Raw genomic sequence first — 20,657 nt, forward strand, 5'->3', positions numbered from 1 at the left:
AGCAAGAAAGTAATCTTTTCAAAGTTAACGTCTTCGAGGCGTCGCGTCAGTATTTGGGTTGGACGTAACCTTGCTATCGTAACACAGATGAAACCCCAAATATAATAAGGCTAAGACAACTCCGACAACGTAAGAAACATAACAGGATATTGCAAAGAGATTAGGGAGCTTCCGCTGGACGGCGTGGAAGGGCTGTGGAAAGGGCAGGGTGGGGGGCGGGCGGTGCACCCTGTGGGCCGGTGAGGCGAGTCCTGGGTCCCCGGCTGAGCCTGAGGATGAACGGCCTGGACAGAGGGGAGCTGGGCTCCTCCAGGCACCTCTAGGCCCGCCGGGTGCGGAAGCAGAGGCTCCACAGGCTAAATGTGAACCAGCTGCGAGGATGGGAGTGTTACAGTTGGACGGGGCGGGGAAGGCTTACCTCATGAAAGAACTGTGGAAACGGCTGCTGGAAAGATAATAAAAGGATTAACTGCTATTTTAGTGGGCCATTTACTCTGCAATCAAAGTGTCTCATCTATTTCCTGTTCTCCAGAGGCTCCGGGTCCAAAATTCCTTTGTCTATTACAGCACATGGTAGCAGAGGCCTGTCATGAGAAATTAATAATTTTACAGGGAAGGGAGATTGTATTTATCTGGGGTGCGGGTTAGGGCCCGCCCCTTCCCCTGGGTTACCTACTGCACCAGCCTTGCAGGAAGGGGGAGCACCCCCACTGCGGACAAGGCGGAGCTCAGAGCTCTCTGCTACCATCTCCAGAGGATGGCACCCGGCAGGGCTGGTACCTGGACCCCAGAGAATAATCAGTTTAACAGGAGAAGATATACACAAACAAGAGCATCACGGCTTAGAAAGATGTGAGTTCAACTTCCACTCCAACGGTTACTAGCCGTGTAACCCTGGGCAAGTTATTTTTATCGTTGTTATCAATACTATTATTACTATCATGATTATTAGCCTCTATTATTATTGTTGTTATGGCCTGTCTCTAACTAGCTGTGTGGCCTGGGGTAAATTATGCCGTCTCTCTGAGCCTCAGTTTCCTCATCTGTAAAATGGGGACTAATAGTATCTGTCCCATAGGGTTGTTGTGAGGACCACATGGAGTATGAGGACAATGGGCTTAGAATAGCCCCCGCATACGGTCAGCACTCAGGAGCTGCTTGCTGGTGTTATTACCATAATCCTAACCCCCTAAGAGGCAAGATGAAGTGTTCTCACAGCAGCAGGTGGAAGGCCAGCTGGACCCTACTGACCCCCAATGTGGGGTCTGTTTCTTCGTCTATAAAAACCCTTGGTTTTACAGGACTCTTGTAAAGATTAAACGCAGCCATGGGTAAGTACAGACATGGCTGGAACATCACCTCCTGTATGAAGCCCTTTTAGATCTCTCCTCCCTGGGCCGATGCAAACTCCATCCCAGACCCTGTCACTCATCTCCACACCCATCTCCCACACATCTCTGACTGTGAGCGCCCTCAGGCAAAGATCTTGGCAGGTCCAGGTCTGTCCCCAGAGCCAGGTGTGAGCCAGTGTTCTGTGGAATCTGCTGAACAAAAAGAGATTCTGGCAGGCTGGCCCCGGAGAAGAAGCCCTACAGAGAGGTCCTGAGATTGCTCTGAGTGATCTGAGCCTCTGTGACCCGCTCACTGGGCGTCAGTTTCCCAACGTGGAAAATGGACAGGGAAGGCCTAGATCATCTCCAAGGTCCCTCGTGTCTAACAGAAACTCCTGGATGCCGCGATGCTACACGGGAGCCTGAGTGCGAGAAGGCCACTGACCACGCCACACCAGGGTTCAGGCCGGGCAGCCTCTTCGAGGACCCTGCGTACACCACTGGGATCACCCCAGGAGAGAAGACATGAAGGAGAACTGTAGCCCGGCAGCTGTCAACTGCAGGATTTCAGAGAGAGACAGGACTGTCTGTGGTCCAGGAGCCTTACCCTGCGATGTCCGCTGGGCATCTCCTTCCAGGCAGGGGCGTGCCCTCCCACAAGGCACATGTCACAACACCCCAAAGGAATGGGGGTGTCGCCAGGAATCGGCCCAGCCACCAGTTCTGCCTCCAGCACACTCTCGGTCCAAAGACACACGATACAGTCAGCTTCTCAGCCTGCTCACTCCAGCCCCTCCCCACAACCTCAGCATGCCAACCCTGACCCTCTCTTGTCTGCAAAGTGAATTCCTTCTCATCCTCAAGACCCAGCCTCCTCAAAGCTGAATAAGCTGGTTCAGTGGGTACCCAGCTCACAGCTCCACAAGGAGATGTGCCCCAAGGGCGAACATCTGGTCCCAGGAGGATGGAGTTTATGCCGCTGGTTGCCCCTCCCTGGTCCTGCAAATGCTGCCCTGCACTTTGAGCAGGGACAGAGGTGCACCTCTCCCCAAGCTGCACCCATTCCCAGACTGAGTTCTCCATGAGGCAGGGCCCAGTGACAGCACACAAGTGTTGGAAGAACTCAACTTTGGCTACGACACTGGCCCTGAAGACCAGACACACTGCTTCCTTCCTCTACCGTACCCAAGCCCCAGCAGCTGGGAAGACGGAGCTGGGCCTTCGTGGCTCCATCAGCCCTTCCAACCCCAGGCAGGCGCCTGTCCCGGTGGGCTGGCTGGGCCCTGTGGGTAGGCACAGTGGCCTGGCTAAAGATATCAGGGACTAAGACTAAATTTCTAACCTCTGATACGGATTTCCACCACAGTGAGAGCAGAACATGCAAATGACCACTTAGAAGGGCTGGAGGCCTGGGTGCCTATATTGTGTGTGTGTGTGTGTGTGTGTGTGTGTGTCTCCCTGGAAAGCTTAGTTTCAACCTCAGCCAGAACACTGCAGGTGCTATCCAGGCCCTTATCTGCTAACCCTTGGCCTTACCCCAAAGCCTACCCTGGGTACCCACAGCTCTCAAGCCAAATGCCTGTGAGCACCCGGTGCTCCCTGGAGGAATCAAGCCTGTGGCTGCTCCAGGAGGCCCCAGAGTCTCCCTGGGAAGGACTCCAGGTGAAGAGCCAGTGCTGGGGGAGAGCGTACTCTGCATGACTCACCTGGCCACCGGCAGGTGTGACACTGAGCCTTTGTATGTAAGAGAGAAGGCTGGCCGAGCTGCTTTGACCTCAGAGCACGTGTGTCACCACCTGAACGAGTGTGTGTGACACCAGGCCATGGAGGGTGGAGGATGGGGTACCTGGCCCTCTGCCAAGGTTCCCAGTGACAGGGCACTGACCCCTGTGACCTGTGGCCACATCCCAGCCAGCCCCCAGGGTGAGGAGCCTAGGCAGGGCTCTCCCAGGGCAGTGAGGTGGGTGCTGCTCTGCTGGGGGTGGCGGGGGCACAGCCCGGCGGCCATGGGAACTCACCATGCACTTGTTGGGCTTCTCGCCCGAGTGCACCCTCATGTGGATGAGCAGCTTGTAGCGGGCATTGAAGGGCTTGTAGCGGCGCACGCACCCCGCCCAGAAGCAGGTGAAGTCCTCGCCCTTGCGCTGGTCGATGTGGCTCTTCTCAATGTGCCGCACCAGCTCCTCCTGCTGCTCGTAGGCTGCACAGCAGTCCACCCAACGGCAGGCCTGCCGCCCAGCCACGCCCCTGCCCGCCAGGCCCAGCCCCAGGCCTCCAAGGCCCGGGCCAGGCGGCAGCTGAGACAGGGGGTAGGGGGGTGGCAGGCCCTGCTGGTGAGGCCCGAAGAGCTCTGAGAACTCGTCCGCGGGCTCCTGCTTCAGGAAGCCGGCCTTCCGGCAGGCTTCAAGTTGCAAACTGCCCTCGTGGCTCTCGGTGGACGCAGGGCTGGGCCGGGCCCTCTTGGGAGGGCCCCCCGGGTCTCCCGGCAGAGGGGGGCTCCGGAGTCCATTTACGCAGGTGACCAGAGCTGTCTGGGAGGAGCGGATGATGGAGGTGATGTCGGAGGAGGCGCAGGGCGAGGCGGAGGCTGAGGATGCGGGGGGCAGGCCCAAGAGGCAGCAGCGCTTCAGGCCACCCTCAGGCAGGTGGGCCTCAGGTGGGGGGCCCAGGCTAGAGCTGGGTTCACTGCCCAGAAGGTAGCAGGAAGGTGCGGGGTTGGCGAGGCCTCGGCCCGAGAGGTCCAGGTCTGTGTGCAGGCCCGTGGCTGGCGGGGCCCGGCAGTGGGCAGACAGGGGTGCGCGAGCTTCCGTCATGGCCCGGTAGTCAGGCAGGGACTCCTGCTTGATGTGCTGTGTGGCCGGGAGGCCTCCGTTCACATAGGTGGCCTGGGGCCTGGGCGACCTGGAAGACAGTGCACAGGGGTCATGAGAGGGTGGGCACTCCACAGTGGGGAGGTCCAGGCAGGGGACGGTGGGGAGCCTGAGGACTGAGGGGTGGAGAAGCCAAGAGCAAGAGAGGGAGGCTGAGGGCTGGCAGCAGAAAGACCAGGACTGGTTGCCCGGTCAGCAGGGAAGAATGTGGAGGGAGAAGGGGAGAGAGAGGAAGAGGAGGGGGCTGGGAAGAGGTTCAAGAGACATGAATGTGCCCAGGAGGATGCCAGAAAGGAGCGCATTTCATCCTTTTATTAACTCCAGCCCACCCTCTCCAGCCCAAGTGCTATCCGTCCTGCCACTGAGGCCTCCCCGGGTCTGCCCTGTCCCCCTCCCGTGACCTTCTAGTGACTTCTGGAGGAAGAAGGCTGAGGATGGCTCTTTGAGGGACACCAGGTCCAGTTTGTTTTAAATTCTGCTTACTGGTCCCTTAAATCTCTCTTAATTCTTGTAATCTTTCTTAATTTCTAAAAATGTGATGTTTTGCCCCAAGCAATCTGTTCTTTCCACTGTGAACGTCAGCGGGTGGGGTTTGAATCACAATCACAGTGAGGGGTCATCCTAGGAAAAACTGAGGAAAAGTTTCTTGGGGGGAATGTGCAGAATTTCAAGGTCATGAATGTACAAAATGAAGCTGGAGGCAGGCAGGCCAGGTGGGGCAGCAAGAGACCTGGGTTAACACCTCTTAACCCTCAGGTCTCAGCCACTCGCAGCTCAGTGAACCTTACTTAGCAACGTGGTCTGGGCCTCTCCCTGTAGCCCAGCTACAGGAGAATGGTTCTCCTGAGGGTGAGGACGGTGATGGGCAGGACCCAGCTGGCCAAGATGCTATCATCATCACACATGTGGTACATGCATTCCTAGAAGGGGCCTTTCCCAAATGTGGGACAAATAAGTGCAGGAAGAGATATCAGGGCCTGCCGGTCATCAGAGGACTCTGGGAAGGGAAGAGACCAGCAAGGTGACAGTGGGCTCAGGGTCCGAGAAGCCCCAGGAGCTGGCTGGGCAGAACAGGAGGCCTGCTTATGTGCCCAAAGTCTGACTAGGATACCCCACGTGCCCTCACACCTGTCCCCATCCGAGTCTCAGTCTTCTCACCTGTGAAATAAGGACTAACCCTCCCTACCTCAGAGGGAGGCTGCCAGGATCAAGGGAGGAAACAGATGCCGTGACAGCCCTCTGGGAAGAGGACAGCAGGGTGAATGGTGCAATCAGCACTGCCATCCTGAACACTGCCGTCCTGGGGCTCTTTGCAGCCGGGGGTTGTGGCACCATCACCTGTCCCTCTGCTTCCCAGCATGGCCCTGTAGCCCCAGCCCCTCCCTCTCGGGCTCCCTGCAGCTGTGGCATCCTCCACTCCAGCCCTGAGGTGGAAGGGAGGGGACAGGACAGGGGAGAAGGAAAGTCAGAGCCCGGAGCCCTCCCAGAGCACCGGCTCCAACCCCATCGCTACCAAGAGGGCACAGGGCTCACCGCAGTCACAAGCAGCAAACCGGCAGCAGGGCTGGGACCAGAACCCAGGCTCCCCTTCTCCCTCCCAGGTGTAGAGTTCTCCTGTGTAGACCTAACCTGAAGTGCTCCCTGGATAGGAGGTTGGGAGAGGGGCTCTTCTTCCGTTTGGTTCTCAACTACACTTGAACAATTCTCTGCCTCACTCACCAGAGACCTCTCTTCCCTCCCAGGAACTCTGCTGTCCAGAGCATGGTCACCAGGTGGAATCAGAAGGAGCAAATACATAACCCCCCCCCCATCTACAGGGCTGGGGATCCTGGGCCCACCACTGCCAGCAGAAAGCTCTGAGGGGCTTAAAGATTGGATTGGAAGCTGTGACTTTGTGAAGCTTAAAAAAAAATAAGTGCACAGCTGTTCCTTGCGTGGTCATGATCCTGGGCCTGGCAGAGGTGGGCACGGATGGGGAGGGGCAGCCAGGCAAGCATCTGTTTGAAGTAACTGCTTTAAAAACAGTGCCAGCTTAAAGCAACCAACACCAGAAGAGAACAGCTGTGGTGTTCTGTGACTGAAGTTACCCGAATAATCAACAGCAAAACCTCGAATGGCATCCGGCAGGGACGGGGCAGCTCAGGCCTTAGGGTTTCCGGGCTCCGAATGCCAGCTAAGGCAGCCCCTCCCCTTGCCCTCAGTGTCCCTGTGGGGCCGGGCAGTGGTCCTGGTCCTGCTCTGCCACTGAGCCCTGTACACCCCAGGCAAATCCCATCACATCTCTAGAAATTGAGAGTGTGGTCCCTAGAAAAAGTGGACAACTCCAGGCGCTTTCCCAGGGGCCGTCTCATGAATCCTAACAGTGTAACGGTGCATGGTAGCTGAAGGCATGGCCAAGTTCTTCAAGGGAGAGACTACTATCTGTTTGACACTTTTGAAAACTAAAGCAACTTGCCCAAGCCCTCAGAGGCAGGCAGCGATAGAGCAGGAATGTGAACCTGGATCTGTTTGAATCAGAGGGAGCCGCATGAACGGAGAGACCCCAAACACAAGGCAATCTGGCGGGAGGGAGAAGGCATAGAATCCAACTGGGTATGGGAGAGGGGCTGGGGCCCTCTTTTTCCTTAGGAAAATGAGGGAGTTTGGGAGAGCCAGATCAGCAGCAGAGGTGGCAGCAACTCAGACTGATGCTGGCATAGGGTTCTGGGTACAGACTCTCCTGTGCCCTGTCAAATGACGTTCAAAACGACAAATGATGTTTCTGATCGTCTCTACCAAAAGAGAAAAGAAAACAAAAATCCACTTCCTTAGCTTTCACTAGGTTACTGTAGCTTCTGCCATGAGATCGAATTTCCCTGGAGAAACTGGATGCTGCCAGGGGGGCCTCAGTGAACAATCAAGCAGATAAATGCACTTGACTGTCACCAAACAATGTGCCGCTCCAAGTCTAAAAGATGCTTGCTGAGCTCCTCATCATGTGCTTAATTGTGTCCCCCTAAAATCCACAGCTTGAAGTCCTAAACCCCTTGGTGACTGGATTTAGAGGTAGGGCCTTCAGGGAGGTAATTAAGGTTAAATGAGGTCATAGGGTGGGCCCTGATCCAACCAGACTGGTGTCCTTGTAAGAAGAAAAGACACCAGGGGTGTGCACACCGAGAAAAGACCATGTGAGGACACAGCAAGTGAGAAGGTGGCCATCTGCAAGCCAAGGAGCTCTCAGGAGAAACCAAACCTGCAGACACCTTGATCTTGGACTTCCAGCTTCCCCAACTGTGAGGAAATACATGTCTGTTGTTTAAACCACCCAACCTGAGGTGTTTTGTTATGGCAAAGCATACTAACAAGCAGACGAACACACTCCTGTAAATCAGAAGTCTCACTAAGCCACAGGGAATCTACATCCTCAAAGAAAAATGGTTCCATGTAGGAAGAATAAGCATCCTGCTAACTAGTAATATCTCCCACCATGGAGCTCCCACTGGAAAGTAAACTCTGTCGGGGAGATCTCTGCTTCCTTCACCAAGGCACCCACCCCTGATGAATGACTGGTGAAGGAACCAATTGCAAACAGGCAACTGGGCCAGTTTTTAGACTCTGTGATCTGTGAGACAGGCCCCAGGCCAGCAGCCCCAGGCACTGGCTCAGGGCCCTAGGGCTGAGCAGGTGGATGCAGAGGCTTGTCTGTGGTTGGCCTCTGCCTGTCCGCAAACCAGAGGGCACAGAGGCATGGCTTGGATCCTGGGAGAAGCCGCAGGAGGCAGAGTTCAGCCCCATATGCAATCTGGCAGAACATCTGTCCAGAGGTGAACATGCACCAGCACTGAATGATGGTTACCTGGCAGAGTTCTATGGGGTGATGGCTTCCTGGGGCAGGAGACGCCTGGGTGGAGGAACCCCTCTCGGCTCCCGGAGCAGTCCAGGGTTCATCACTAAAGCATGCGTGAACCCTGAGCTGGGTCTTCCCTCCCCAACCTCTCCCCTCATCCTCTGAATCTTTTTCTTCTTCTGAAATGACTGATTCTCTGTAAAGTCAGCTCAGCTTCTGCAACAGGGAAACACACCTCAATAAAGCCACTCCTGTCTCTCATGGGTCCTTGCAATGCTGAGGTCCAGAGCCTAGACCAGGCGGCCATCCATGTGCTACTGGGCTCCGGCTGGTCTCTGGCCCTCCTGTGCCTCAGTTTCCCTGTGTGTCCCACGAGCCAGGCAGACCAGGTGAGGTCTGGAGGCCCTAGATCTGCGGCTTCCAGCTACCGTCCACAGAAGGCAGCTGATGCATGGGGTCGGAGCACATACCTGCTGGGGTGGGGGAAATGCAGCAGCCTCTCACAGGCTGAGGGGTGGCCCCGGGGTGGTGGGCTTCCTGCAGGGAGAAACAGGCCCTGGCGGCAGGGGGGGCCAGGGCCTTCAGCAAGGTCCAGGTCCAGTAGACTCTTCTCTGAGCCCGGAGTGCAGTGGCCGTAGCTCCCGTTCACTATGCAGAGAGAGACAGGAAAAGGAGACAAAGTGAGTGGGGATGGCCTGCAGAGGGCAGTCACTGGGGTACCAGGTGGGACAGAGTGCCCTTGAGAAACACTAACTGAACCCTTGCTGATTCCAGGCACTGGGGACACCTATTAATTCCCATAATCACCAGCAGGATCAATAATAAAATCCCCAGTTCTCAGATGCAGATGCTGAGCTCCAGTGGGTAATTGATCTTTACACAAACACAGAGCACTTACAACATACCAGACACTCTCCGGGTGCAGGAAACATGGTGAGCTAGACACACACTCCTGCCTCTTGGAGCTTACAAGCTATGATCCTGGCGCTCATTTGACAAGGTGCAAGGCCATGGCTGGGGCTGGCTGCCCAGCAGGCCAGGCAAGCATCACTAACATCTGTAGGTCAAGGAGGAGGTGCTCACTGAACAGAATGTGTTCTTCTGATCACTGAAGCTGAATCCATGTTGTTTTCCAAATTGCATTACCCCATAGAAGCACAGTATACAGTTATTCACGCCTCTGTATCCTCCACGGTTCTTTGACAGCCTAACTATCATATGCCCGCTGTGCCCCACTCCTGGGATTTTTAGGAAGACAAACTGAGGCAGACGTGCCTCAATTAGTCTTGAAATCTATATAAAGCCCTTGAAAGCCCTCAAAAACTATATAAAGTATAACAAAAATGTTAGACATGGTTGTTATAAGCCACTTGCCCTCTCTGGGCCTCAGTTTTCTCGTCTATAGTGTGAGGAGGGTTAATCTGAAGACTATCTTCTCGGGCTTTCTGCCCAGTCACTTGGCAGGGTTATGCTAAGGAGGAAAGGGCTTTGGGGCCTGATGGGCCCAGTGTGAGCCCCTACTGCCCCCAAGCAAGTCTGTGACTCGGACAGGTCCCTTCCAGAGGCTGAGTCCCCCTGTGTCAAATGGGGATAGCCACACCAGTTCTCCAGAGATGCTGTGAGGTGTTGAGAGCTGAGGTGCAGAGCCTTAGCCAAGTGTGGGTGCCTAGTAGGTGGTGCACCTGGAGTGGAAAGTGCTCGTATTGTCAAAGAGCACTTTGAAGAGTATAAAGTGTCTGACAGATGCAATAAAACATTATTAACAGGCCCAAGGACTGTCCAGGGACTGTCAACACTGAGCGAGATGAACCATTAAGATGAGAAAAGAGCTGACACCAGTACACGATCAGCCCTGAAGCTAAGCAGGATGTGCAGGCCCTGACTCCACTGCCTCACTGGGGCCTCCTGCAGCCCCCATAGGGAGAGATCAGTATTATGCCCATTGTACAGAGGAGAGAGCAGAGGCTCAGGAAGGCTAAACTACTCACCCAAGATCACACAGCTAGTAAGAGTCTGGGCTGGATCTCTGGCTCAGGTCCATCAGACCCAAACCCATGTCTTAATCACTATGTAATAAAAAGTGGCCTCTTAGGAAGACAGAAGTCCAACCTCATCCTCAAGGATCCGGCTCCCCCAACCCTAATTCTAGCTTTACCCCACCCCCAGGCAGCCCCTTCACAGAAGGTCAGACGCTCAGTGCTTACTCGCCACGTGCCCAAAGCTCCGAACAGGCACTAGGCATTCACCTGCCGAGCACTTTACAGTTTGCAGATGAGAATGCCATGCTCTCAAGGTCCCAGGGCAGGTGACAAGTCTCCAGACAAGTACTTCCTCAGAAGTGGACGTCTGGTCCCCTTCCCAGGCCAAGCACTGGGCCAATGTCCTGCTGTGAGGAACGCTCACTCCTGCTGGTTTGGGCTGCTGCTTGGCCAGCCCCTCACAAGCTTATTTTTTAATAACTTGGTTGTTTTTTAATTAAAAAGAAATCCCTGGTAACAAATGTGAATGGCCTGAGTTAATGAGAGCCGGCTGCCGCTCATTTAACTCCTCCTCTGCAAGGCGGTCTCTGCCTTTTCCAAATTGTTTCTGCTTGTGATTTTATTGTCCCATTGAGGCAAACCCTGGGACTGGGCCTGAGAAAACTGTGGATGATTTTATGACTGTTAATAGCATTTGGCGCAAAGAGAGCTTCATCACCACATGGGGCTGTTCTGCCAGCGTCTTTGGGTCAGGGACATGGTTCCAAGCTTCTTTCAAGGACCCACGAGGCCCGTTGGGGACCTCTGGGTTACCTACCCCTCCTTCCCACAGGAGGATGTACGGAGAGATGGAAGGCGGGGCCCCAGAAAGGCACCAGGGAGGCCAGCACGTATCAAGCCCTATTCATCAGCCCTTCCTATGTGATCAACAGGAACATTTGATTCCTTTAAGTGTCCATCCCTGTGAGGTGGGCTCATTACAGCCACTTTCCAGATGAGAAAAGTGGAAGTTTGGAGAGATTAGGTGCCTTCCACCAGGCTCTGGAGTCTGTAAGACGCGGGGCCACGATTCAGACTCAGACCTCTCACACTTCAGAGCTCAAGTCCTGTCCTGCTGTCTCTCAGCCAAACGATGAACAACTGGGGACCCCCCAACAGGCATCCCCAACTTTGACTCCAATAAGATCATGCTGGGGAGCCTTTGGGGAAGTCAACGTGCAACCATTACAATGACTGCTAAACTTCAATCTTTGCAACAACTCTGCCAGGTGGTAAGACCACTCCATCTCAGATGAGCCTACGAAGGCTCAGAGAAATTCAGTGCATTACCCAAGGTCAAACAGGGAGTAAGGGGCTCAGTTGGGATGCAAACTCATCACCTCCGGGGGAAGAAACAGTCATTACCAGACAAACAGTTGGGGACTATTGGCTTCTTTTCCACTGGATACAGTAAGAAGTTTTCCTACAATATATAAACACACAGCTTTGGGAAGGAGTCCCTCAGGTCACAGTTTGGCACCGCTCGGGGATCCAAGCCCATTCAAGCCCTTGTCTTATGTGACTCTCACAGCACCCTGAGGAAAGCATTGCCCTCCCCGCCTCACAGAGGGAAGGACATGAGCACCAGAGTTGGCAAGTGGCCACCCAAGGTCACATGGCAATTGCTGGCATAGCTGAGTCCAAACCCACGTCTCCCCAAACCCATGCTGGACTCTGCTCCAGGCCACCTGCTTTCTCAAAGCCTGGAAATTAAACCAGAAGCTTTGTCCCAGCGGTGCTGTCACCACTGGAGAGATGTGGCTACAGTCACTCTTCAACCCTGGGCCCTCCCACTGCCTTCCTGCCCATTGACATCTTGCCTCTCTGTCCCCAAGGGTATCACAGGACCCACCCTGGCTTACTCTCTATCTCCAGGGAGCAGGGATGGTGTCTTTCTCTGGGAAGGCAGGGGAATGAGAGGGGCATGTCAGCCCCGCTGCCCTGAGGCAGGCTGGGGGGTGCCCTGAAAACGGACTGGCACCCAGCAGCCATGCCTCCCTCTGTGCCACAGGGGGCCACGAGCAGACCCTGGACCTGACTCTCCCCACATACATCAAGCTCCTTTGGAGGCTTGGAGGATGAGAAGGTCCTCTGTTCATTTTTACAGATTGATGAGAAAACCTAGAATGTCAGGGCTGGGACTGAGTGACTATTTCATTAATAGATGAAGAAACTGGGGCTCAGAGAGGGAAAGACTGTGCTTTAATCACACAGCAAATCCATAGCAGAACCTGGACTGGCACCCCCAGGGCTAGGTAAGAGTTCGGTTTAGTTTCCTCTTCAAGCCTCAGTTTTCTCATTTGTAAAGTGGTGCTAACACCTACCTCACAAGGTTGTGGTGACAATTAAGTGAAATTACAAACACAAGGCATTTGGCATGATGCCTATCTCACAGCAAGCACTCGAAAAGTTATGACGATCATAATGATAATTACTTCTTCTATTTATCCTCGAATTCAGGATGGGGCTGGGAGGCAGGGCCTGTATGAGAAGTATTCTATCCCCAAGAAGGTCAGGTCTGGATGACCCTGAGGCCAGGCTCAAGAGGACAAGCCCCCAAGTCTCAGGGGTCACCAAATGCAGAACTGGGCAGCCTGAATGAGGTCACAGCCAGCAAATCCAAAGCAAATGGCTCCAGTTACACACCACAGAGCTTTGCAAATTACCGTAATGACTTGGCTATAAAGTGGTACCACATATAAGGTGACTCCCCACAGGAATTTTAATTTACACTGAAAACTGCCAAGTCTGCATGAGAGGGACAATGATGCATTCAGCATCTCGGGCCCAGATGCCGCCTCCTTGCTGTCCCAGAGGCAGCCATTGGCTGGGTCTAGGAAGGCCTACATGATGACTGCTCCTCATTCATGGACAAGCAGACTTTTAGTGCTCACCAGGTGCCAGGCTGGTGACAGGGTACTGCACTTTACAGTCAAAACATTTCATAGCCATCACCTATAAGCTTTGCTACAACCGTCAGAAATTGGCCAGACAGGCTCAGAGGGGGCAAGCAATTTACCCAAGCTCACATGGCAAGTGTAGGGCTCAGAGAGCAAACTTTCTCTGTAACAGGCAAGATAACACATATTTTAAGCTTTGCAGGCCATATATTCTCTGCCACAACTACTCAGCTCTGTTGTTGTAACATGAAAAGCAGCCATAGACAGCGTGTAAACAGAAGATTGGGCTGTGTTCTAATAAAACTTTATTGAGAAAAAGAGCTCACTGGCTCTTGGGCTGTAACATGCTGACCCCAATCTAGTGCAGCAGTTAGAGGTGGGCTTTGCAGTTAGAAAGACTTTCCTGCATCTGTAAAACGAGGAGCATTTTATGGGTGTTGATGACATGAAAACCACTGTCGACTCTGACTGCAGGGCCAGCCCCTGGTGGCACCTGATAAATGGAGGTGCTATCAGCCTGGCTCAGGGGTCCCCACAGCCTGGGCTCACCCCCTATCTGGGCATTACCTCCCACTCCCACAGTGCTTTGCTGCTGCACTGTACACACCCCAGCCCTCCAGTCAGGGTGCCTGACACCTCCCAAATCTCTCTGGGCCCTCAGAGTTCAGCAGAAGTGCATCTCCTTCTGGAACGTTCCTTGGTCTCTCCCGCCCTCCCCCAAGCTTCCCCACCTCTGCATACAGCAGCCCCTGCGAATAGCTGCCTGTTAGGGTGCACCTAACCCAGCATCTGACATGTGGTTTCTTTCTTTCTTTCCTTCTTTCTTCCTTTTTTCCTTCCTCCTTCCTTTCTTTCTTCCCTTTCTTCCTTCCTTCCTTTGTTTTCTGTCTCTCTTTCTCTCCCTCCCTCCCTCCCTCTTTCTTCCTTCCTTCCTTCCTTCCTTTCTCTTTCTTTCTTTCTTCCCTTTCTTCCTTCCTTCCTTCATTTCTTCCTTCCTTTCTTTCCTTTCTCTCTCTCCCTCCCTCCCTCCCTCTTTCTTTCTCTTTCTTTCTTTCTTTCTTTCTCTTTCTTTCTTTCTTCCCTTTCTTCCTTCCTTCCTTCATTTCTTCCTTCCTTTCTTTCCTTTCTCTCTCTCCCTCCCTCCCTCCCTCTTTCTTTCTCTTTCTTTCTTTCTTTCTTTCCTTCTTTCTTCCTTTCTTGCCTGCTTGCTGTGTTGGGTCTTCGTTGCTGTGCACGGCCTTTCTCTAGCTGTAGTGAGTGGGGGCTACTCTTTGTTGCAGTGCGCAGGCTTCTCGTTGCAGTGGCTTCTCTTGTTATGGAGCACAGGCTCTAGGCACATGGGCTTCAGTAGTTGTGGCACGAAGGCTCAGTAGTTGTGGCTCCTGGGCTCTAGAGCGCAGGCTCAGTAGTTGTGTCGCACGGGCTTAGTTGCTCTGTGGCCTGTGGGATCTTCCCAGAACAGGGATCGAATCCGTGTCCCCTGCCTTGGCAGGCGGAGTCTTAACTTGCCACTGCACCACCAGGGAAGTCCCAAATACTCGACATGTTTGATCTCTAAATCTCCACAACATCACCACAAGGTGGGGACTATAATACTCTGCACGGCCACGTTGACGCTTGTAAGTGCGGTTAAAGTCCCGCCTCATCTAGAGTCTGTGAAATCCTTCAGGACAAGGTCTTGGAGCTCCAGAGCGGCTGAATGTCAGTACATTCTGACACATGATTTTGTTCAACTTACTTCATATACAGAAGAGAAAACAGGGACCCAGATGGGGGAAAGGCTCGTCCTAGTCACACAGCAAGCAGGTTCTCTCAACACCTGGGCCCCACTGGGGATATTCCCTTCATTCCTAGCACACGGTTAGAACTACAGTAGGTGCTTGGAAACACTGGGAAGGGGGCGGAGTGGCTGGGAGGATTATCCAAAGTTCACTTTCGTGCTTCCTCTACATCAGACACCGTGACTTGGGGAAACAGAACAAGGTTTTGCACACACACACCTAGGTTGAAGCCCTAGCTCCACCATTAACTTTCTGGCTGCTTCACCCTAGATGAGCTACCTTACTCTTCTGAGCCTCAGTTCCTTCATCTGTAAAACAGAGATAAGAATCTCAGCTCCAAGGGGTGGCTGTTAGGGGTAAATGAGATAATACATGTAGCAGTGTGGTGCCTGGTACAGTCAGCACTTCAGTAAAAGTCCCTCTATTGCCTTCTTGACAGGCAGGAGACACATGGTCACAGCACCCTGAGGTGGTGTTTCTCCAGCAACAGTGGCCCACTTCCCCAGGCAGTGAGGCCCAGGGGCCACAGAGGGCAGCCTCAGGCCAACGGGTCTTGAGTATGAGCCTGGGCTCTGCAGGCCCCCTTTCTGAGCCTTAGCGTTCCCCTCTGGGTAGTGGGAGGGCCAGGCCCGAGCAGGAGGAGCACTAGAGACCCCAAGCAGCAGGGAGTATCAGGCTCCATTCTCAGGGCCAGGGAGGTGAGCGCCGGCTCTCCAAGGACGCTCAGCAGATGCCAAGCCTGTGCTGCACCCACACTCCGGGGCCCCTTCCGCCTCCGTGCTGCCCCGTCATCCCCTCTCTTCCCTCCTCATCAAACCCAAAGGCCTGACAATCAGCAGCAAGTGGGGGCTTCTGAAAGAGGAGAAGCAGGACAGTGGACGTCTGAGCTTTTTCTCCAGTCTCCACAGTCCAGCGAGATGGGCTGCTCAATGCAGAGCTGTCTTGGGGTGTCCCAGGCCCCATCAGGGGGCCTGTAACCTTGCCAGGGCCTCTGGAGCCATAGAGCCTGATGCTCGAGGCCTCACGCCGGGCTTCTGGCCGCCCGGCGTCTCTTATCCCAGGTCACAAAAAACTCCATAAATTCCCCTTTAAGGCTAAGCTAGATTTACGGGGACTCAGGCCAGTAAAACCTGAGCAGCATGGAGGTGCCACAGAGAAACCAGAGTGAGCCTGCAACTCTGTCCCATCCAGGGCCAGGAAGTGAGCAGCCCAAGGCTGGCTGCACGTGGAGACGCAGGTACGTATATAAACATATATGTGGGCCAAGTCTTCCCTCAGACTCTTTTATTGCTATCAAATTAGCCCACATTTGCTGCAGAAAAAATTAGAAAATGTATTGAGGCAACAATTAGAAAACAGACATCATGTATAAGACCACAAACCAGAGAGCCCCAGCAGACATGATGACACATAAACCTCTATGGTATTTCCCGAAGCATCCATATAATTTTTTGACAAAAAGAAGGATGATATACTTATTTTCTTGTATTCTGCTTTTTTCATTTAGTAATATATCATGAATATTAAAGTTTATAGAGTGCCCATTATGTGCCATGCACAGTACTAGGCTCTTTCCATGCCAGAATTACTAACGCCATTTCCCAGAGGAAGAATAAGTGACTTGCCCAAGGTCATGCATCTGTTGAATGGTGGAATCAAAATGTAAGTCCAGCTCTCTCAGACTTGGAAGGCAGTGGTGACCCAGACATTGCTCCACATCCTTAAGAAATTTAGGGTCAATGCAGCTGATTGCTTGTATTCATCTGCTTGGACTGACATTACACAAGGCCACAGACTGGGCGGTTTAAACAACAGAAACGTATTTTCTCACAGATCTGGACACTAGAAGTCCATGATCAAGGTTCCTGATGATTTGGTTTCTGGTGAGGGCTCTCTTCCTGGCTTGCAGACAGCCACCTTCTCACTATGTCCCTCATATGCCCTTTCCCAGTGCATGCATGGAGGTGGTGGGGAGGAGAGGGAGAGCACACATGTGCTGTATCTCTTCTTATAAGGACATTAATCCTATTGGATCAGGGCTCCACCATTATGACCTCATTTAACCTTCATTACTTCCTTAGAGGCCCCATCTCCAAATACAGCCACACTATAGGTTAGGGCTTCAACATAGGTTAGGGCTTCAATTTGGGGAGGGACACAAACATCCAGTCCATAACACCTAATATTCATTCCCTCCTTTCCTCGCCTTAATAGGGTCCCGTATTTCCATATCTATCTATGGGGCTTGAGAAGAAGAGACAGTACAGCACAGCAGATAACAATGCAGATTCTGGGGCATAACTGACTAGGTTTGAATCCTGGTTTTGCCATTTACCAGCTGTGGCCTTGTCTAAGTCAATTGACTTAACTTCTCTGTGCCACAGTTTATGATGTTAAAATGGGTTTATATACCAAATGTAAAGTACATAGAACAGTACACCTGGCACACAGTAGGCACTATATAAATGCCTGCTCTCACTGTTGTTCTTATTCATTTTCCAGGGTAGGTTAGACCATCAGCATGGTCTCATCTCCCCAGCCACAGTGCCACAGTGACAGGCTCAGAGATAGGCATGTAATGCAAGTTGGGTTAATTAGACAGAGGCCTGGAAATTCTCTGACACTAAGGAAAGAGCAGCCTCCACTCCCCTACATGCAAAATTGTCTGTTTTGAAAAATTACTAGCCATCATCACTTCAGACAGTACTTTTGCCCATTATCTATCTTTCTGGGGCAACAATGTATGTTAGACCTTTTCACCATGTTCTATATCTCTCTTATGCTCTTTTCTGAATTTTTCATCTTTTTTTTAACTTTCATGCTTCTGTCTAGATATTGTCTACTAACTTATTTTCCAATTTATCAATCTTCTCTTTAACTGTATCTAATCTATTAAGTCCCTATTATAAAAACTCTCCAGGAAGTGGGTATAGAGGGACCCTACCTCAACATAATAAGGGCCATATACAACAAACCCATAGCAAACATCATTCTTGATGGTGGAAAACTGAAAGCATTTCCTCTAAGATCAGGAACAAGACAAGGATGTCCACTCTCACCACTTTTATTCAACATAGTTTTGGAAGTCCTAGCCATGGCAATCGGAGAAGAAAAAGAAATAAAAGGAATACAAATTGGAAAAGAAGAAGTAAAACTGTCACTGTTTGCAGATGACATGATACTATACATAGAAAATCCTAAAGATGCTACCAGAAAACTACTGGAGCTCATCAGTGAATTAGGTAAAGTTGCAGGATACAAAGGTAATACACAGAAATCTCTTGCATTCCTACACACTAGCAACAAAAGATTAGAAAGAGACATTAAGGAAGTAATTCCATTTACCATTGCATCCAAAAGAATAAAATACCTAGGAATAAACCTACCTAGGGAGGCAAAACACCTGTACCCAGAAAACTATAAGATACTGATGAAAAAACAAAGATGACATAAACAGATGGAGAGATATACCATGTTCTTGGAATGGACAAATCAATATTGTGAAAATGACTAAACTACACAAAGCAATCTACAGATTCAGTGCAATCCCTATCAAATTACCAATGGCATTTTTCACAGAATTAGAACAAAAAATTTTACAATTTGTTTGGAAACACAAAAGACCCCGAATAGCCAAAGCAATCTTGAGAAAGAAAAATGGAGCGGGAGGAATCAGGCTCCTTGGCTTCAGACTATACTACAAATCTACAGTAATCCAAACAGTATGGTGCTAGCATAAAAACAGAAATATAGTTCAGGGGAATAGGATGGAAAGTCCAGAGATAAACCCACACATCCATAGTTTAATCTATGACAAAGGAGGCAAGAATACACAATGGAGAAAAGACAGTCTCTTCAATAAGTGGTGCTGGGAAAACTAACAGCTACATGTAAAAGAATGAAACTGGAACACTTCCTAATACCATACACAAAAATAAACTCAAAATGGATTAAAGATCTAAATGTAAGGCCAGATACTATTAAACTCTTAGAGGAAAACATAGGCATAACACTCTCTGACATAAATCGAAGCAAGATCTTTTTTGATCCACCTCTTAGAATAATAAAAATAAACAAATAGGACTTAATTAAATTTAAAAGCTTTTGCACAGCAAAGGAAACCATAAACAAAACAAAAAGACAACCCATAGAATGGGAGAAAATATTTGCAAATGAAGCAACTGACAAGGGATTAATCTCCAAAATACACAAACAGCTAATGCAGCTCAATAACAAAAACAAACAACCCAATCAAAAAAATGGGCAGATCTAAATAAACATTTCTCAGGACTTCCCTGGTGGTGCGGTGGTTAAGAATCCGCCTGTCAATGCAGGGGACACAGGTTCGAGCCCTGGTCCGGGAAGATCCCACATGCCTTGGAGCAACTCAGCCCGTACACCACAACTACTGAGCTTGCACTCTAGAGCCTGTGAGACACAACTACTGCAGCCTGCGCACCTAGAGCCTGTGCTCCACAACCAGAAAAGCCACTGCAATGAGAAGTCCGTGCACCACAATGAGGAGTAGCCCCCGCTCATCACAACTAGAGAAAGCCTGCATGCAGCAATGAAGACTCAATGTAGCCAAAAATAAATAAATAAATTTATTTTTTAAAAAACAGACATTTCTGGGGCTTCCCTGGTGGCGCAGTGGTTGAGAGTCCACCTGCCGATGGAGGGGACATGGGCTCGTGCCCCAGTCCGGGAGGATCCTACATGCCACAGAGCGGCTGGGCCCATGAGCCATGGCCACTGAGCCTGCGCCTCCGGAGCCTGTGCTCTGCAACGGGGGAGGCCACAACAGTGAGAGGCCCACGTACGGCAAAAAAAAAAAAAAAAAAAAAAAAAAAAAAAGACATTTCTGCAAAGAAGACATATAGATGGCTAAAAAGCACGTGAAAAGATGTTCAACATCACTAATTATTAGAGAAATGCAAATCAAAACTACGATGAGGTATCACCTCACGCCAGTCAGAATGGTGATCATCAAAAAACAAACAATAAATGCTGGAGAGGGTGTGGAGAAAAGGGAACCCTTCTACACTGTTTGTGGGACTATAAATTGGTACAGCCACTATGGAGAACAGTATGGAGGTTCCTTAAAAAATTTAAAATAGAGCTACCATATGATCCAGCAATCCCACCCCTGGGCATGTACGCTGAGAAAACCCTAATTCACAAAGATACATGCACCCCAATGTTCATTGCCGTACTATTTACAATATCCAGGACATGGAAACAACCTAAATGTCCATCAACAGAGGAATTAGTAAAGAAGACATGGTACACATATACAATGGAATATTACTTGGCCATAAAAAGGAATGAGGGCTTCCCTGGTGGCACAGTGGCTGAGAGTCCACCTGCCAACGCAGGGGACATGGGTTCGTGCCCCGGTCCGGGAAGATCCCACATGCCGCGGAGCGGCTGGGCACGTGAGTCATGGCCGCTGAGCCTGTGCGTCTGGAGCCTGTGCTCCGCAACGGGAGAGGCGATGGCAGTGAGAGGCCCGCATACCGCAAAAAAAAAAAGAATGAAATAATGCCATTTGCAGCAACATGGATGGACTTAGAGACTGTCATACTGAGTGAAGTAAGTCAGACAGAGAAAGACAAATATATGATATTGCTTATATGTGGAATCTTTTTAAAATGGTACAAATGAACTTAATTACAAAGCAGAAATAGAGTCACAGATGTCGAAAACAATCTTATGGTTACCAGGGGGAAAGGGGGAGGGATAAATTGGGAGATTGGGGTTGACATATATACAGTACTGTATATAAAATAGATAACGAATAAGGACCTACTGTATAGCACAGGGAACTCTACTCAACACTCTGTAATGACCTATATGTGAAAAGAATCTGAAAAAGAGTGGATATATGTATATGTATAACTGGTTCACTTTGCTGTACACCTAAAACTAGCA

General features: G+C 51.1%; 1 protein-coding gene across 3 annotated transcripts in view; it reads right to left on the reverse strand.

The window, feature by feature from the left end:
- Positions 1 to 20,657, reverse strand: part of GLIS1 (GLIS family zinc finger 1) — a 225,704-nt gene that overhangs the window by 79,414 nt on the left and 125,633 nt on the right. For 2 of the 3 annotated variants that reach the window (XM_060005257.1, XM_060005248.1), the window contains exons 2-3: positions 8,498 to 8,675; positions 3,350 to 4,232 (exon numbers count right to left, since the gene is read on the reverse strand). In XM_060005257.1, coding sequence (XP_059861240.1) covers positions 3,350 to 4,232; positions 8,498 to 8,675 — 1,061 coding nt within the window. Of the gene's footprint in view, positions 1 to 418; positions 443 to 3,349; positions 4,233 to 8,497; positions 8,676 to 20,657 lie in introns of all 3 variants that reach the window. The other variant, XM_060005242.1, reaches the window with a different exon arrangement.

This window comes from Delphinus delphis, chromosome 1, assembly GCF_949987515.2.
Source record: "Delphinus delphis chromosome 1, mDelDel1.2, whole genome shotgun sequence".
NCBI lineage: Eukaryota > Metazoa > Chordata > Mammalia > Artiodactyla > Delphinidae > Delphinus > Delphinus delphis.